General features: G+C 43.9%; 1 protein-coding gene across 1 annotated transcript in view; it reads left to right on the top strand.

The window, feature by feature from the left end:
- SDC3 (syndecan 3) overlaps positions 1 to 17,931 on the top strand; it is a 102,399-nt gene extending 84,468 nt beyond the window's left edge. The window contains exons 3-5 of the mRNA XM_054999468.1: positions 2,724 to 3,289; positions 8,525 to 8,789; positions 10,993 to 17,931. Of these exons, the coding sequence (XP_054855443.1) occupies positions 2,724 to 3,289; positions 8,525 to 8,789; positions 10,993 to 11,159 (998 nt within the window). The 3' untranslated portion in view covers positions 11,160 to 17,931. The remainder of the gene's footprint in view (positions 1 to 2,723; positions 3,290 to 8,524; positions 8,790 to 10,992) is intronic.
- Positions 17,932 to 20,317: the final 2,386 nt, after the last annotated feature.

Raw genomic sequence — 20,317 nt, 5'->3', positions numbered from 1 at the left:
GTGGAGAATGCCCTCAAGTCAGAGCTGACTTATGGTGACCCCTGGTGGGGTTTTCATGGCAAGAGACTAACAGAGGTGGTTTTCCATGGCCTGCCTCTGCAACCCTGGTCTTCCTCGGAGATCTCCCATCCAATTACTAACCAAGGCCGACTCTGCTTAGCATCTGAGATCTGATGAGATCAGGCAGAGAACCCTATACATTTTCGGTAAACTGTGTCAGGCAAGATGAACACAATGGTAGGCTTAAATAGCTGGCAAGAAGACTTAAAAATTCTGGAAGCATCGGTCACTCAGCAACTGTTATCATTAAATGGAGTCCCCATGTTCAGATGCGATGTGTTTCCAAATGCCAGCTGTTGGGAGGTAACATTAGGGAAGGCCTAATTGCTGAACAGGCCTAACCCAAGCTGGTCAGAACTTTTGAGCTGAGCAGGTTTGTACTTGGATGGGAAACCACCAAGGAAGTCCTGGGTTGCTATGCAGAGGCAGGCAATGACAAACCACCTCTGTTTGTCTCTCGCCTTGAAAGGAGATCACCGTAAGTTGGTTGTGACATGATGGCACGTGATTATTATATTAATGCCTTCATGTCCTGCTTCTGGATGTATCATCTGGTTGGCTGCCGTAGGAAACAGGATGCTGATCTACGTGGACCTTTTGTGTGATCCAGCAGAACTGCTTTTATGCTAAGGCAGTGGTGCTCATACTATGGGTTCAGACCCCAAAAGTGGGTTGCAACTTTCTTGGAGGTGGGATGTGAGGTCAGGAGGGAAGAAGAGAGGAACAGAGTGAACGAGGAAGAGCAGGCTCGATTGCAGATTTGGATAATGCGTTAAATAGCCCTGAAATGCAGCTTCGTGCTATATATCTATATCTATGTTCACCACAGTTCAAAATGACTTGTCTAGTGTTAGCGCTTGAGCTTAAAAAAGTGTTATGTATGTGATTCTCTGTATGATTCTCTGTGATTCTTTGATGTGTGTGAAATTCACCACTCTGGTCTTTCAGAAACTTGGGAATCTATCTATCTATCTATCTATCTATCTATCTATCTATCTATCTATCTGTCTGTCTGTCTGTCTGTCTGTCTGTCTGTCTGTCTGTCTGTCTGTCTGTCTGTCTGTCTGTCTGTCTGTCTGTCTGTCTGTCTATCTATCTATCTAATCTCTGTGGTGGTGGACAGTGCCCACTCTGGTCTTTCAAAAACTTGGGAATGGATCTATATCTATATCTGTATCTATATCTATATCTAATCTCTGTGGTGGTGGAGAGTGCCCTCAAGTCATAGCTGATTTATGGCAACACCATGTTGGGGTTTTCATGGCAAGAGACTGCCATTTCCTGGCTGGGAGTAGGGAATATGTAGTTTTCTGTGCCTTCTGAATAGCATGGGTGGGCGGGGGGGGGAAGTGCTGTCAGGTCATAGCTGACTTATAGTAACCCTCTAATAGGGTTTTCAAGGCAAGAGGTGGCTTACCATTGCCTGCCTCTGCAACCCCGGTCTTTGTTGGCGGTCTCTCATCCAATTACTAGCCAAGACCAACCCTGCTTAGCTTCTGAGCTCTGAAAAGATCAGGCTCATCTGGGCTATCCAGGTCAGGGCATACCTTATGTTTTATAAATCAGGGCATATCTTATATCTTATAAATAAAAAGCCAAGCTTTAAAAAAATAGAATATAACCTTGTTCAGTGTTAACTGACGTGAGATATCTACATTTAATGTCATGGAGGAAAGTAGCACAGAGTTTCCTCCTGAAAAGTCTAATAAGATTAGAAGTGTGTCCTTCCCTCCAAATGCTGGAGTATCATTGCCTTAAGATATCTCCATATGTGGCTGTGGCCACCTATTAGATAGGTCTCATGTTCTCTGCCTAGTGTGATCAACTTACTTGAGATCACTGCTGGATTTTATCCACGGCCTGCCCAGTTGTTAGTTTTCATTCACCTTTTCTTGGTGAGACCAGTAGCTGGAACCAATGAAGTGAACTGAGCTACAGGAATACAATGCCCAGGTGTAGTAAGTGTCTTTCAGGTTATATTGGCTGTGGCAGTCCTCCAAATTGCCTACTGCTGATTGCTTACTCCAATATGAGGATCCTGAGCACGGTTAAGGGAATCCATTAGTAAAGGTACAAGGAAGGACCACAAACTTCACTACTATTGCTATGAACAGTGATGGACCATAGAGTTCAGTATTGTTGCTGTAAGTTTGATCCTACTGTGTAGTTCCTGTGTTGTGTAATCTATCAGTCATGGAGTTTGCTTATGCTCTGTTTCAACATTGTTAATAATAACATTAATAATAACATTCGATTTATATACCGCCCTTCAGGACAACTTAATGCCCACTCAGAGCGGTTTACAAAGTGTTATTATTACCCCACAACAATCACCCTGTGAGGTGGGTGGGGCTAAGCGAGCTCAAGAGAACTGTGACTCGCCCAAGGTCACCCAGCTGGCTTTGTGGAGGAGTGGGGAATCAAACCCGGCTCTCCAGATTAGAGTCCTGTGCTCTTAACCACTACACCAAACTGGCTCTCTTAAGTCTGTAAATCTTTCTTTTTCTTTAAATCTTACAAAATTGCTTGTATATACCCATTACATGTATTCTAAAATGTCTTTGATATTGATTGTGTAATCTGCCTTGAGTCTCAATGAGAAAGGTGGACTATAAATGACATAAATAGAAATAAGTGAATAAATAAAGTTGTTTCTCTTCTAGATTTTGAACGGGAGTCTGGGATTAGGACAGCTGTGCGGCTTACCACGGACACTTCTGCTGGACTTTCTACAACCCCAGCAGTGTTGCCTGTCACGTCAGTACAGCCTGTAGCAACTCCCTTTGCACCATTTCCCACGGAGGAAACCACCTACGATCCAGCTACCAGTGGCCTCTATGTCACCAGAGCAACTGAGGCACCAGCAGTCACCATCTGGAAAGCGGTTACCACTACAGCCAGCACCACAGTCCGAGACACCACAACTATCACGGCCTCCACCACCACAGCATCCACTACAACTACCACTTCTAAGCCCACAACCGTCCTGAGAGCCCTGCCACCCTTTATCACCATTGTTGCCACAACACAGGCTGTTACGCTTGAAACGCCGACAGTTGCCACTGCAGCACCCAGTATGGAAGCCACCACAGCTCCTCTGGTGACCACCAGCTTAACTAAAATCAGAGCAGTGCCAAAGCCGAGCCCATCACAAGATCCAGATGTCATTGAGAGAAGCACTGCGTTGCTGCAGCCCACGAGTACAGCATCACCTTCAGAATCAACGCAGGTACGGAGATTTATTTCAGGTTAAAGGTTGAAGTGTGTGTTCAGAAGTTCCATTCCTAGAGCTGGCAGCGTTTTTTTTAGCCTACTGTGGGGCAAGCTGTGCTGACTATTCACCTTTCCTTAATGTCTCTAATCCCATGCATACCAGGCTGTCATTTTTCTATGTCCCTTCCTACTTTTTAGAAAGGATTTTGCCTTTTTTAAAGAACAGGCACCTGTTATGGTAGATTCAGTGCTTTTAAAAAAAATTATAGAAATTTGAAATGTTGTTCTGGAGGGAAGGCGTGGCTTCATAATTGCCGCATGGGCAATCCAACCACCTTTTTTTGTAGCCAGGGTGCGGGGTCTCTCAGCCTAACTGGATTGTTAATGTGAGAATTAAAAAAAAAGGAGGGGGCACCAGTGCTGTAAGCTTCTTCAAGTTCTCTGACGAGAGAGCCAGTTTGGTGTAATGGTCAAGAGCAGCGGGACTAAGAGAGCCAGATTTGATTCCCCACTCCTCCCGTTGAAGTCAGCCTGGTGACCTTGGGTCAGTCACAGCTCTCTCAGAGCTCTCTCAGCTTCACCCACCTCACAGGGTGATTGTTGTGAGGATAATAATAACATACTTTGTAAACTGCTCTGAGTGGGTGTTAAGTTGTCCTGAAGGGTGGTACATAAATCAAATGTTGTTGCTATTATTTGGGGAGAAAAGAAGCATGTAAGTATCTAAACAAATAACAGATTTTAGCAGGCATCCCTTGAGAAAACTCTCACGAACGACCAATGTGTTAAACATTATGCAGAGATGTAAGCAGCAGGGAGTTACTGGGGAATCCTTGGATGGATGGGTGGGCGTGGGGGGTGGATGTTGGATTGGATCCAGACTAAACTTTCTGGTAAAAGAAGGCAGTTTCATCAGGGGAAGAGAATTTTCCTGTCCCCCTCCCCACAATTCCACTCCCCCCTGTTAATCTCCCTGGAATGTGGCTCCTGCAGTATCGGGACCCTCAAGAATGGCACGAGGGCAAAATGCAGCAGGAAGGGGAAATCGGGGGAAATTCCATCTCCCCTTCCCTTAGGGAAATCCCCCTTTATCTTGTGTTTTTCTAATTCCCAGAGGATGCAGAGGTGGTAGGAACATATTGGAACATTTCATTGTGGGATATTATCTAAAAGCTTCTGACATCAATATTTCCAAAATATTTCCCTCCCACACATGCCTCAGTTCAGGATGTTTTTGGGAAGGTTTCTGGAAAAATCCCACTCTTTTGTAATCTCTGTATGGCTTCTCTCTCCTGAGCCAGGAGACAATATCACTAAATGGTCACCTCTGTTTAGGAACCATTTGCAGGACATATAATATGAACCTCGGCTGAACGTCTCAGTCTGCTGATGTAGGCACCTTCCCTTTGATCCTAACATAAAAACCTCACAAGGTTGCATTTCCTCACATCTGGAGCTCTGTCTTGCTGATAGGCAAAGGCCTGTTGTTGTAGGGGGTGTGGGTTTGCGGGAGTGATCAGTCTCTGCCTCCCCCTCCTGGCTGTTGGCCCAAATAGGCCTCAGAAGCGTTGCTCTTTGTACTGCAGGGAACATTTCCTGCATAGATGGTATTAAAAGGGGATTGCACATATTCACGGAGGAGAGGTCCATCTGTGGCTACTAGCCATATTGACTGAAGGGAACTTCCACACCGAGAGGCTGCAAACCTCTGAAAGTCCGATGCTGGAAGGCAACATCAGCTGAAGGACTTGTTCTGTGTGCCCTGTTTGTTGGCTCTCTGAGACAAGTGGTTGGCTGTTGTGTGAAACCGGATGTTGGGCTAGATATGCTTCTAGTCTTATGCAGGGCTTTTTTCTGGGAAAAGAGGTGGTGGAACTCAGTGGGTTGCCCTCGGAGAAAATGGTCACATGGCTGGTGGCCCCGCCCCCTGATCTCCAGACAGAGGGGAGTTTAGATTGCCCTCCATGCCGCTTGGCCGTGGAGGACAATCTCAACTCCCCTCTGTCTGGAGATCAGGGGGCGGGGCCACCAGCCATGTGACTATTTACAAGAGGTTCTGGAACTCTGTTCCACCGTGTTCCTGCTGAAAAAAAGCCCTGGTCTTATGTTGTAAAGACTTCAGTGCTTGAATTCCTCCTTGGGTCCTGGAACCAGTGGTTAAGAGTGTTGGGTTAGGATCTGGGAAAGTCAGGTTTGAATCCGCACTCTACCATGGAAGCTCTCTAGGTGACCTTGAGTCAGTTGCTTGCTCTAAGCCACCACTCGGGGTTATTGTAAGGATAAAATGGAAGCGCGGAGAATAATGTAAGCAGCTTTAGGGAGAAAGGCATTGTGGAGAAAGCTGGGGTGGAAAGGAGTAAACAATACATATTTTTTCCACAGGCGTCTAAATCTGAAGCTAAGAAAAGAACTGATAGAGGAAACTTCTAAAGAAACAGTGTGTGAGAGAGCCCCCTTAGGTTTTCTTAGATATCTCGCTTGGAAAAAGTGGAACGAAAGAGGAGTATAATACCTGAAAGATTAAAAATGTTTATCCCAGCACAAGATTTCATGAGTCTGAGCTCACTTCATCAGATGCACAAGACAGTAAATACTTAAAGCTGATTTTTATTATACACATGTTACAGAGACCGGGTCAGAAAATCAGTTCACTAAAAGTCTTCTGTCAGAAAGCTACTAATCAGTCAGTGTTGAAGTTATAGAAAAGAGCAAGAGTCCAGTAGCACCTATAAGACTAACAACATTTGTGGTGGGGTATGTGCTTTCGTGAGCCACAGCTCACTTCTTGAAGTTGAGATAAAATGGGGTGAAAAACCCTAAATACTCTGTACATTTGTCTTTTTCCAGGTTCTCCCTCTCTCTTGCTGTGTTGGTAACGTGTATTTGATTATTTTACTATTATTGATAGTTTTAGATAGTGATTTTAAATTGAGGTTTTAATGTATTTTTATGTCTGTTGTAAGATGCCTTGAGTGCCATAAGGTAGAAAGTAGGCCAACAAATGTTTTGAATAAATAAATATATGATGTCCCACTGCCCCCTCGTGCAGCCACACATACCTCCGATGTGAAATTACTGCCTAGCAAGGATCTCAGTGCATCTGAAGAACTGAGTTCGAGTCCACAAAAGCGTATGCGGGAACAAAAACGTTAATCTTCCAAGATCTTCCAAAACGTGTTCCATGACTCCTGATTGTTATTTACAATGGAACGACTGTCTGGGGGAAGGTGTGCTCATTTGTAATTGAAGTTGTACAGTGGCAACATCCTGCAAGAACAGCTGCACTTGTGGGGGAAGAGATATTCAACAGTCTAGATTGGGAAATCTGGCAGCAGTATTCAGGCATCTTGCTCTACCGTTGCGGCCACTCGCTAAAGGGGGATGCTGATGGATTGCTCTCTGCTGCCACCAGTGTGTATGGCCAGAAAAAGGCATTGCAGCTAGCAGCTCAGGAAGGGGGGTATCCTTAGTATAACTTCAAATGTACCTGAATGCTGTTTGCTGTTCCATGATGACATATGATGCCTCCATCTTAGCAGCAAGTCCCGGTGGCTGAATGTCATCCTTAAGGATATGAAGGATATTGCGGACGAATGAAGACAAGGGAGAATGAGTTAATCTGCAGCTGTTTGCTGCTGTCACACTCATTCTTCAACCTCAGAAGGCCTGAAGAATGCTTTAACGGAATAGTGGAGTAATTTGTCTTTAAAAAAACCTATTTAATTCTTTGCTTCGTAGATAGCTCTGAGCTACTTCCGTCCTTCAAATGAGCCCTGTTACGAAAGAGAAACAAAGTTGTGGTATCTAGCGAGGCCTTGTGAAGTTCTAGGTTGATGATCTCTCCTCCAGTAAAGTCTTGGAAGATGGAGGCACCAGCTAGGCAGCAACTGGGATAATGAGAAAGGAAGAAGGGGGGCGGGGGGAATAGGTGTGAGGGAAAATTTCTTCTCTCAGCTTCACCCTTTATTTGGTATTCAGACAGCAGATTCAGGGGCAAACTGTTCAGCTCAGATGCAGCCATGTTTGGTCCTCAACACACCTGAAGTGAGGATTGAAGATGGGGAATATCTACTTTTTACAACAAAAGGGGTGTATTAAAATGGAGGGAAATGGAATGTTCCCCTTCCTGTACGTTGCCTCTCTGCCTACTCTTCCTATAGACACTAAGTGTGCTGGGCTGAGAAGAAACATCTTCAAGCCAAAGGGTGTAGAGAAGTAAAAGCAGGAAAGGAGGGGGTAGATCCTTTCATCCACATGCTCGTTGTGTTGGGTAAATAAAGCCTTCCCATCCCATCTCTTAGATGTAAACACAGCACACCAGTACACAAATATGGCCACCCCATGATATCTACTTTGGCAGTCAGATGTAGATACATTCCTCTTTGGGCCAAAAGAAAGAGATCTGCCACTGCCTTCAGGGGTCTGTGACCCCATAGCAGAACACATACTTTGTGTAGGGAAGGTTTGAGGTTCAGTCAGTAGCATCTCTGGTTAAAGGCTGTTAGGTCGCAGGAGTTGGGGAAAGATCTTTCTCTGCCTGAGACCCTGGAGAGCTGCTGCCAGAGTAGACAATAGCAAGCTAGACAGACCAGCCGTCTTAAGGCAGTTTTATGGGTTCATATAATATGCCAAAGCCACAAATTGCATGGAACTGCTGCCCTATAACCCCTCAGGACTGACTCTTAAGCTGCGCAAGGTCTGACAGTCCCAAAATGCTACACCCTAAGGTTGTGTGGTGGTAGGATTGTTCCCTCATGCTAGCTAGGAGTTATGGTCGAGCAGGTTATGGTCCCACCAAGCTGAAGGCTACAGTGTGGTCACGGTTGTCTTGACGGGGAAAAGGTGAGTATGTGGGCTGTTGTTAACATTAGGGAGGTGGCCTCGCTGGCTTCAATGTTACCAAGTCCCAGACAATTGTTGTAGCACTCTGGCATAAATCTGTGCATGTTTTGGACTCGGATTACTGGCAGCTGTTCACTTCTATCACCTCCCCTTCTGTAAAGCATCTCTAAGAAGCCCTTTAGTCCCATAACAACCTTCCGCTTGTGATTCCTTTCTGAAACTGGTTATTCCAACATCTCACCAACTTCTCCAAGGCACCTTAACAATTTCATTTCCTTTTGAAAAGAGCTGCATTTGATTTCACAGGTTGCAGACCCCTGGCTGACGTTCCCCTCTTTTGCACAGTGAAAGGAACGGATCTTTCTTTCTTCCGCCCACTCTCTCTATCCTGTTTTGTTTGCTCTCACAGACGGAGCCTCTGGATGTGACCCTTTCCCCTGCGCTGAATAACGAACTGGAAGTCCCTGTCAGCGGAGATTTTGAAATCCATGAGGAGGAGGACACGACTCGGACAGAGCTCGGTAACGAAGTGGTTGCCCTGGTTACCCCGGCGGCAGGGCCAGGGTTGAAGAAGAATGCTGAGACAGGACTCATAGACAATACGATAGACTCTGGAAACTCGGCTGCGCAGCTGCCTCAGAAGAACATACTGGAGAGAAAAGAAGTGCTTATAGGTAAGGCGTGTGCAGGGGCATTTGTCTAGCATTGAAAACCTGGACCAGTGTCTGTAGCAGTTCTCACCAAACCCAGCAGAACAAATGAAAGTCAGTGTGGTATCGTGTTTAGAGTGTCGGAGAAGGTTCTAAGAGAGGATCAGATCTCCATGGGTGACCCTGGGCCAGTCGTACCCGCTCAGCGTAACCTACTTCACGGGGTTGTTGTGGGGATAAAACGAAGGCGAGGAAAACGATCTAAGACACTTTGGGTCCCCATTGGGGAGAAGAGTGGGGTGTAAATACAGTAAATAAAAAAATAAAATGAATACATAAACCCAGGGAGTTGGGCTGAGATGTGTGTGTATTTGGTGCTATAAAGGAAACCAAGTGCCTCAGATCGCACATGGATCGCACTCCTCCACTTGAAGCTAGCTGGGTGACCTTGGGTCAGTCACAGCTTCTCAGAGCTCTCTCAGCCTCACCCACCTCACAGGGTGTTTTGTTGTGGAGATAATAATAACATGCTTTGTAAACCGCTCTGAGTGGGCATTAAGTTGTCCTGAAGGGCGGTATATAAATTCAGTGTTATGTTATTATTATTATTATTAAAGATGGATTTTGTGGTCTTTTTGTCATTGCCATGTTGCCCCCACACTTGCTTTTATTTGTTTATTAAAAAATATTTGTAGTCTTTCTTTGACTGGGAGGTGAAAATGACCCAGAAACAAGCCAAGCTAAGCAGCCTCCATGGCACTGCTGGTCAGCACTGTGGAGGGGGTCTCTCTGCTTCAGTCCCACTGGCAGTGCTGACAGTGATGATGTAGGGGGGGGGGCTGGTGAGCTGCTAGCCATCACTGGTGGTGATGAAAAGTCCTGTCCACCTGAAGGCAGAGATCTTCAGAGTCAAGGCGATGACTGAACCAATGGGGCTGACTCCAGGAGCTGGATTCAACAGAGCGGAAAGCTTAGGTGACGTTTTGTCAAAGGATGAAGATGGACAGATTGCTCAAAGTGGTCCTGCTCAGAGGTGGGTGCAGGCCCCGCCTCTCTCAAACAGACTATTTGCTCTTAAAGGCACAGCGCTTGACAGGGCTGGGGTCAGTTAAAGAGAGATTTTGAGGGCTGCCCTTGGCTCTGGGGACAAGATTTGGAGTTCTGTTCTGAGGAAAAACAGCGCTGTTTCCCAGGGCGAGAGAGCTGACAGGGCCAAACTACAAGTGATGAATGACACTTGAACGGCAAGTGTATTCCTCCCTGTTCACTTGCCCTCCACTTGCTCTCCACTCAATCTACTTGCTGTTCAAGTGTCATTCGTCACTTGTCGCTTGGCCCCTAGTCTCTTGGGGCTTAAAGGGGTCTTGAGGTGACCTGGATGCTGTCTTCTGGGATGGTTTCGGGATGTCAGCTGCTTCCTCCTTAAGAGTCATCAGCTTCTTCACCTAGGAGACTGCTGGGAAATTGCAGTTATTTAACAACAGAAGTATGGCTCAGGATGTGCAGTCTAGAAAGAACATATATGTAAGATGCTTTGAGTCGAACCGTTGGTCCATCAACCTCCATATTGTTTAATAACATCATAATATTTGATTTATATACTGCCCTTCAGGACAACTTAATGCTCACTCAGAGAGGTTTACAAAGTATGTTATTATCTCCACAATAATCACCCTGTGAGATGGGTGGGGCTGAGAGAGCTCTGAAACAGCTGTGACTGACCCAAGGTCACCCAGCTGGCTTCGAGTGGAGGAGTGGGGAATCAAACCTGGCTCTCCAGATTAGAGTCCTGCTGCTTTTAACCACTACACCAATATGTATGATAAAAACAAGGATCTGATTGACACCAGATCTCCACGGTTTTGCAGAGAGAGAGGCTGTGGCTGAGTGGAATAACCTCTGGTTTGTATGCAGAAGGTTCCAGGTTCAATCCCTGATAACTCCATTTTAAAAAAATCATGTAATAGGGATGAGAAAGACCTCCACCAGACCTCATCATCTGATTTTGGTCCAAACCAAGTGGCAAAACTTTAGACTCTGTCCTGCTCATTCCCGGCTGTCAATGGCTCACCAGGAACCTTCCCTGTAAGTTAAATGGCCAGTCTGACCCTGAACCAGATCCCCTTTTGTTCTGATTCTAAGCTAACATGGAGAGACAGATCTTGTGTTCCTTCCCTTCCTTCTTCCGTATTGCTAACCCCGTCCTCCTTTTGTGTTCTTCTTGCAGCTGTGATCGTGGGTGGGGTCGTAGGAGCTCTCTTTGCTGCCTTCCTGGTGATGCTGTTGATCTACCGGATGAAAAAGAAAGATGAGGGGAGCTATACATTAGAAGAGCCGAAACAGGCGAGCGTCACCTACCAAAAACCTGACAAGCAGGAGGAATTTTATGCATAAAAACCACCAGTGCCTCGCTGTTTCTTTGTCTCAATGCCGTCCTTTCTCTCTTATTCTCACCCAGCCTCTTTCTCTATTTCTAATCCGTCTGTGAAATTTTAACAAGGAGGGTAGAAGAAACCTCTAGTGTTTATCACACCTTTTTTTAAAAAAAAAAATAGGAACAGCCGAATCATGTTCCAGCACAGGAAGCATTCAAAGGACTTAACCGTGCGAAAAGCCAAACAGGTCGCAATCTCAGTTACCCTCTGGGCGTCTCCTTGGTTTGGTGCTTGAGTTAGCCCCTTGGCTGGTTTTTTAGCAATGGGACGTCCAAGACTAACACCTCCTTGAGAATGCATTGACTTTCTTGTATGAGGTGGTCCGTGTGATTTCTGGCGCTTGATGATACTCTTGTGGACAAGAGTGTCACGTATCACTATCTACTTTGACTTCCAAGGCAAGGAGATTAACATCCTGCCTGCTCGTGGAGTGCCCCAAGCAGAATTGCTCTGGAGCTGGGCCTTTGGATTACTTCATTGGAGAACTTGCAGGCTGTGGAAGACATTCAACCAGCATACCTTGCTTTCTGCCAGCACACCTCTTGTTACTGTCCCCGTTTCGCAGCTGCCTGATGCAAGATCTAAGCAAAAAGAGGGTTTTAGTTCAACTCTGAACCTAGATTTGTTTGTCTGGGTTTCACTGTGACATTTCAAAAGTCTCCTAGCACAGGCTTGTGGGCTCAGGCAGACAAATGAGCAACACTTTTCCAGAGAATTACTGTAGAAAAGGAGAATAGATGCTTTAAAAAGGCATGCTGTCGGAAGCCTTATAGAAGGAGAAAAGAAAATGTTACACATCTCAGCCAGCTTGTTTGGCTGTTTCCTCCTTGGACTGGGTGGCAGGGCGTGGGGAGGGGGGAGGAGGAAGCATAGCACAGGGATACAGCAGAAAAATGTGAGCCTATGACATGCTTCAACAATGAATGTGTTCCATATAACAATGTATATAAATAGAGGTGGGTAAAGATGTGATAAAGTATGTAGACAGCTGCTCGAGAAACTTGTATTTTCCTCCCAGGTCGTAATTAATTGATTGGCATCTGTCTGGGCAGGATGTCCACATTTCAATGAATTTGTCCTGTAGTTTTCAAGTAGTTCAACACTGCATTGGCAACTTGGATGAGGGAGGAGGTGGGTTTGTAGATAATACACAAGTACGACTTGAGAGCAGGGTTAAAATTCGACACGATGCAGATGAACCAGTGCTTTGGTTTGTACGCAATAAAATGGAATCAATGAAAGACAACTGTTAGCTATTACATATTCTCAGTTAAACCCAAGTGTGCAGATACAACATACGCTGTTGAAAAGAAGCCTGGAGCAGAACAACAATTTGTGCTTTGATTCTGCAACCCAGGTGCAGAAATGGCAAATCGCCAATGCAAGTTGTGTCAGCTAAAGTATTGGGTTTGATCCAAAGACGCAGGAGGAGTCATCGTGGAAGCGGAGAGCCCCCTCTGGATCCAGCCCATTGCATGACTCCACTCCAGCCAACTGTACGGTCATCTTGACTGAAGAACTATGACCAGTTTGGGAAAGGCATTAAGAGCTATAATGCACTGGGTATGATTCCAAGTTGCAAAACAAAGGAGGTCATGTGCTTGCTACAAATATTACAAACAGGAGAAGTGGAAATCACAATTTGACAAATAGATGATCATTCACTCCTTTAGGGATGTTGCTTGCAAGAAGCTGTGAAAGGCAAGAGAAAACTGAGTTTTGAGTTGCTTGGTATCATTTTTTAAAATTTAAATAATGATATCCAACTTTTCTCTCCCTTGGGAACCCAGAGTGGCTTACAACCTCGTTCTCCCCTTCTCCACTTTATCATCACAGCAACAGCCCTGTGAGGTAGGGTTAGATAGAGGTACAGACCCAAAGCCACTCAATGAGCTTTTATGGTGGAGAGGAGGATTTCAACCTGGGTCTCCTACTCCAACACTCTGTGCTTACACTGGAGACCAAAACAGAATTGTGTCAGGATTCTGCATTTGTGCATCATGTGAAACTGTAGTTAAGAATAACTCAGATTTAGAAACTCACTTCAACATAGCTCCTGGTTTGAATAATAATAGTGGAATGTTCCCATGTTCAAAACTCACCATAATTAGTCTGATTCATGGTTCCGCACAATGTCTAAACTGAGTTTGTAGGTACAGGTGGGAGGGAAAAAATGTGGGTGTGGGCTAGCTATTTTCCAGTTGTATATAAGTCCAACATAGAAAGAAGATGCAGAATTAATTTACAGTAACAGAAGATATTTATTTAGCTTAGATGCCAAGAAACATTCAGGGAGTTCAATCAGATCTCTGGAGTTGGTTTTTTAAAAAAAGAAATGGCACAAGCGTTTGTTGAAAATGACTAAAGCAGATAACCTATAACGTTGGAACACAAAAATAAAAAGAAGTTAGGTTAACTTTTATTTCTAGTATGAAATCAAGCAAAGGATGAAGCAGAGGAATGTAACCGTGTGATGGGCTTTAAAGGTACCTAAAGAAGAGGAACTCCATCCCAATCTGAGACACATGCACTCGCACACACACACACACAGTGCCATCAGTCCAAACCACCATGTGCCAACACAGCTACAGCTCTTCCACTAACAGAGAATGGGATGGGGAATATGGATGGCATTTTGCCTTCTGACACATTGAAGACAGGAAATTGGTTGAAAAGGGCTGTTGCGTCTCCTACAGAACAGTTGCTATGTTGCCTTTGCTCAGCTGGCTTCCTGCTTCAGCATCTTTTATACAAACCTTGCCACGGGCTGTAGGAACTAGCATCAGGCCCGGCTTTCAAGATAACCCTCGACTCATTCCAACCAGTTGCATGTTGCTTGGTCTTAGAAATAACCTTCCTATAGGATGAGTCTGTTCTCGTAGCCATTGGTGGTGAAGTGAAACCTGCCCTGTTCATGTTTTGCATTGGCTATTTCCCATCATAAAGAAAGGAACTCCTTACTAATGAAGCCATCTGGCTATGCTAGTCCCCAAACATGTTCTCAATTAAAACTTTCTTAATTATATAGCTGTAGAACTTCATGGCCATTCTTTTTGGGGGCTAGGTGTCGCACAAGTCCCTTCGGATGCTGAGCTGTCGTCCCCTGGTGGACGCCTTCCTTTCTGGAGTTAGGCTACCTCCATCAAACAAAGACTTCCTTTTTGGATGAGATGCCTGCTGTCTATTACTTTCTGCTAGTTTTACACCAGTTGCCTCATGTATGGGAACTGGGAAATGAGACTTGTGAAAAGCTAGTTGGTTTTTAGTAGTTTGTGAACAGTGAATTGAGAAAAGACTTATGAGACAGACTAGCAGATCTCACTGAACTATTAGTGCAGAAAAATAAATGGGTAGTCGAAATAGTAATAAAATAAAGTCTTGTGAGTGTGATGAGGAAATTAAAAAAAAACACCCCCAAAACAAAACTCTCTTTCAAGGTCTTGATAACATGAATCCAGTTCTCTGTTTATGAATGCAAACATTTTTATCAGGCTGTTGCTACACCTACTACACTTGTGAGAATTGGGGAGAGTCTGTACAGTCCATGACTCTAGGGAATTTAAAGTGTTTTCGTATGAGATTTAATTGTGTTTGCACCCATGAGGAAATACCTTATCACAACTGTGGAAAGGACGTTTGGGGTTTGTTTGGGCTTCATCACGTGGTTGCTCATTTGTATAAAACAAGTCCGGTTAAGTGTACCCTTGCCATAGCTTGTTTCAGAAAGCATTTTCGGGCATCCACCTTCAATGCTCAAAACAAGGGAATTTTGTAAAAATGCATGATGGAGCACATTCTCTCCTGTTGATTCCCCTCCAAGCAACAAAACTTTATTTTTGCAGAGGGGGCTATGCTGGTGAGCATTGCTCAGTAAATATAGGCTCTTTGTGAGACCTCTTGTTAATGGGATATTATAGAATCAGGGTTGGAAGGGACCTCTAGGGTCATCTAGTCCAACCCCCTGCACAATGCAAGAAATTCACAAATACTCCCCCCCCACACCCTCAGTGACCCTTACTACATGCCCAGAAGATGGGAAATAAATGTTGCATTCTTCCTGGTTGTTGTTTCTTGACTGGGAGTAGTTTTTGTAGTTTTCTGTGCCTCCTGAATGGCATTGGGAGGCAGGGGGAAAATGTGTGCCATCAAGTCGTAGCTGACTTATGGCAACCCCTGCTGGGGTAATTCAAGGCAAGAGACTAACAGAGGTGGTTTGCCATTGCCTGCCTCTGCAACCCTGGTCTTTGTTGGAGGTCTCCCATCCAATTACTAACCAAGGTTGACTCTGCTTAGCATCTGAGATCTGATGAGATCATGGTTGGGAGGCAAAAAGAAAATGACAAACCCCATTTTCTGAGCAGTAAATAATGCCCATGATAGATAGAATTGGTATTGCTGGTTAATGAGAAGCTCTCAAGTCTCTCCTTTGACTAGCAAGCCCTTCTTGCCCCGGTTACTCCCCACTCCTTTTTTAGAGATGGTGTTTAGGGAGGCTGTATAGCAAAGTTAAACCCATTTCAGATTTACCTGTTACAGATGCAGATTTACTTACTACTTTAGATGATATAAAAATGGGCTGGCAGAAACATCTCTGCACTGTCTGTGGTGGTGCTCACCACAACACAGTGGGACAGTTCAAGAAAAATTGACAAGAATGGCAACCATTTATAGCACAAAGGTACCCATCAAAGTTACGCCTCAGTGTACAGGTCTCTGTGACTTTTTCCTGCTAACCTGGGATTGATTTTGATCTCTTTTTTGGTTCTGTGAAATATGGAGGCAAGGCCTCTTAACAGGATGTGTCAAGAGAATGGCTAATTAGAATTTAAAAATGTTGATGAAGCATAGTGCCCAACTTAGAGATTGACATTTCCATATGTTAGACCCTTGTGCAAGTCATGTGTCCAAATGCACATCTCTGGTGGACTGCTCCATCTATTGAAACGAACGATAAAATAGGGCTGAGATACTTCGTGACCCTAATCTTGGATCACATCACTGGGCTGGAGTTATATTTTAATAAATTAACACCAAAGACTTGCATTTGCTGGCCCTTTGAGGGCAAAAATACATCAGAAAATGTCTTCTGAATTCAAAATCACTTCTGAAGAGTCGAGATGGATAGCTGTGTTGCTCTGTCTGTAGAAGTAAAAGACCATGAATCCAGTAGCACCTATAAGACTAATAAAATTTGTGGTAGGGTATGAGCTTTCATGAGTCACAGCTCACTTCTTCAGATCTGAAGGGCAAACCGTATGTATTAGAGATCCATAACTGGAAACCTAATGGGTTTTAGGTCCTAAACAACTACCTCTAGGAGGTGTGATATGAATCAAGGAAGTAGTGCTAGGGAAGAGGAGGGTTAACTTTCCCCCATTCTTTAATTGAAATTGTACTATGGCCTGCTTTTAGATGTGGTAAAGGAAAAAGACAGGCTCCTCCACTATGCCTGTCATTTTCCTCTTTCCCCCTAACAGTGCTAAAAGGAGCTGGGGGAGGGTGTGTGTGTCTCAGTTTGGGAAATGACATAGAAAGAGGGTTTTTAAAAATATATATCTTCCTAGTGGAAAAACCCTGATCTTTATTTCTCTCCACCTCTGGCTACTTTTTGAGGTCCAATTACATGTTTGCGATCCAATTGGAGATCTTCACATTAAATTTTTCTTTATTTAAACTATAAACTACACACCACAACACAATAAACAAGATCTTGAGCATCTTGTATAGTAGTTGTTATCAAGGTCAGGACAGTGAGTGAGTGAAAACAGCTTGTGGATACTTCACCTGTGTGTTAAAAGAACTGTATACCACCCACAACCAGTTTGGGTGGTAGGTAATAAAAGTCGTACACAATTGTTTAAACACTCCTCTAAAGCGGGCATGTCTTGATGCTGCAAATTGTATTTCGATAGCTATTAGAGGGAGAAAAAATAGAAAATGCAATTCACAATTCGAATTCTACCGGAGTTACTGAGTGATTCCGCACACGTTGGATAATGCACTTCCAGTCCTCTTTATAGATCATTTGGAATGGATTTTTTCATGTGCGGAACAAAAAATCAACCTCAAACGATTGATAAAGTGCATTGAAAGTGCATTATCCAACGTGTGTGGAATCAGCCACTATTTAGGCTTTAGAAATCATATGCTGCATCTCTTTTAATCAATCAATAGCGTGGCAAGAAGTTTATTCATTTTCGAAATACTGAAATGTCACTATTTCAGGCAAATCCCTTCATTGTGCGACTATCCCTAACAAATGTTACATTTCAGCCGGGTTGAGATACCTTCCTGGAAAACCTTTCAAAATCAGGCTTCCAGTATTGACTCAGATGGGGTGAGGGGCAGAAGAAAGGAGGAGGAAAAAAACCTGTAGTGTTTTTTAAGACTTTAAATATATCCAGCAGGTAGAAAGGAGAAGAGAGATAGTGAACACCTCTCTTGTAGACATCTCTAGTAGGCATATAAACTCTCTCTGAAAGCTGCAGGACTTTTCTGGACAATGTGATCAGTAATCTGGATTGTCAGGAATAATTTGGGGAGAGGCTGTGCCAGAGCATGTGTGTTGCTTGCAGAAAGCCCCTGGTATGTCCACATAAAGGATCTTAGAGCAGAAACACAAGTGACAAAAGGCACAGATTGGACACTTGTCAGCTTCCCTCAAGTTTTGATGGGAAATGTAGGCAGCTTGGCGGAATGTTGGACAAGTGACAGTTGACAGAGAGTGAAGCTGCGAGACCAAGCTGCCTACATTTCCCATCAAAACTTGAGGGAAGCTGACAAGTGTCCAATCTGTGCCTTTTGTCATTTGTGGTTCTGCTCTTAGATGGCAAGTGTTGAGAAAGATCTTTCTCACATGAGCACATGAAGCTGTCTTATGCTGAATTAGACCATTGGTCCATCAACGTCAGAATTGTCGACTCAGACTGGCTGTGGCACTCTTCACATGATCTCCTGTTGGGTCCTTTTATTTGGGGATGCTGGAAGCTGGAACCTTCCGCATGCAAAGCAGTGGCTCTTTCACTCAGCCACAGCCCCTTCTTTCTGAACGACCCTAGAGATCTGCTGTCAGTCAATATGGAATTTCATGGACCAATGGTTTGACTCGAAGCATCTTCCTATATGTTCTTTCTAGACTGTGCATCCCGGGCCATACTCTTAACCATGTTTTCCTAGTAGTCTTCTCTTTGTACCTGGAAACCTATAGTTCTTCCCCAGTGGATTTTTTGTGGTTCTGAGCACTGTAATAAACAGTGCTGGAGTAACTCTGCTTAGGACTGCACTGAAAGGTTTTTAAGTGATATTCTCTCTTAATGAAAAAGAGTCCAGTAGCACCTTTAACCTGGGGTTTTTTTTGCCCAGTTTGTATCATGCATCTGACAAAGAGAACTGTGATTCTCGAAAGCTTATGCTACAATAAAATTGGTTAGTCTTAAAGGTGCTACTGGACTCTTTTTGATTTTGCTACTACAGACTAACACGGCTAACTCCTCTGGATCTCTCTTAATGGTTTGATTGTCGTTGTCTTTTCTCATAAGGACTTTCTTCTTCTTTGAGGCATTGACCTAAATTGTGTCCTTCGAATCTGATCTTAGCAACAGAATTGTTGACCCTCTTCTCTCCCTTCTAATGAGACTTAATCTTTAGATGGAACAAAATTGCCAGTTAACAGGATTCTTTCTTTTCCTGGCTGTAAGACTTTTTAAAGCTTCTCAGTATCTATGGAACTCTGCCAGTGAGATGTACTAGAGTTCTTGTACAGTGGCTGGCAAGATGGCACCACGCTGAACGGCATCCGGAAGTCCAACTGTGGCAATAATACATTATTGTGAATGTAGCTAATGTGTGTATATATATGTATATATACATGGGGGTTTGTTTATATGTATATGCACACACATACATGATTAAAATATGTACATAAGCAGGACGGGAGCTCTTTATTAGAGAGCATCATGAAATCTTCAGCCACCTTGGGCCAGGAACATATCCAATAAGTACAATTAATGCTTTGGTTTTTACTCAGTGCCTGGCTCCTTTACCACAAGCCTGAAACCGTGATTTAAGATCTATTTATAAGGAAATCCCATCTGCCAGCTTATTCTTTTCCTCCAGGCTGCCAAAAACACAGATGGAAAAAGAAAAAAAAAACAATTGTGGGCTTCAAAGTTTACAGATTTTCCTTCACAACTATTGCCTCTGGGATTGGGCACTGCTTAGTGGAAGAGCATGTCTTGTACATACAGAAAGTTATGGGGGAAAGCCCTAGTGTCTTTAGTTAAAAGAATGATGAGTGATGCTAAGAAAGATCTGTTCCTGAGACCTTGATTGGCAGTAGGTCTGTAGTGTACTGAATCGGTGGTCTAAGGGACTCTTCATATCTTCATTCCCAGGGCCAATTCAAGACAGTTCGATACACAAGTTTGGTAGACAGGGCCACGGATCAGTCCTTAGGTTTGAACATAGAGTGTGTTGTGAATGTTCAGTCTTTCTTTGCCTGAAATTGTAGCAACCAGTTTTGATTATTTTCATCCATTCCTTTCCAAATACCCCCCTATGCAGAAAGTCTGTAGGTTAGATCCTGCCATCTTTTCCCCTAGCAAAAGGGGGAGGAGGTGTCCCTTCTGACCATGAAAAAGGCTTTGCTGGAGGACCTTAGACACATGGACAAAATCCTTGTATGAAAAGTGCTGTGAAGAGGAAGTAAATTGGGAGAGATCAAGTAAATTAGCAAGATCATATTCTGATAGTAAATTTAATAATGAACAATTAACCCTGTAATAGTACTTAAAATCTGTTGCCTAGAACAGTTCCCTGAGCCTCTTTCATGATAGGGTCAGCTCTGAGAGCCCCCACCCTCCAATTCACACAAAAGTTACTCTATAGTAAAGACAACAGCTTTTCAATCTGTAGTTTTGAATTTCGAACGTATTGTGAATTTTAGTAATTTTGTTCTGCGACTTTGCTCAGTTCCTTTCCAATGGCCCCCAGCAATCTAATGTCATGGGTGTATTGTGTGTGTGTGTGTAGATCTAAATACAGTAATACTTTCACAACTGACAATCAAAGCAGAATTTTTTAAAAAAATAACATTGATACCATGTTTTATAAAGCCAC

Source organism: Eublepharis macularius, chromosome 15 (assembly GCF_028583425.1).
Source record: "Eublepharis macularius isolate TG4126 chromosome 15, MPM_Emac_v1.0, whole genome shotgun sequence".
Taxonomy (NCBI): domain Eukaryota; kingdom Metazoa; phylum Chordata; class Lepidosauria; order Squamata; family Eublepharidae; genus Eublepharis; species Eublepharis macularius.
This window is presented reverse-complemented; position numbering and strand designations above follow the sequence as displayed.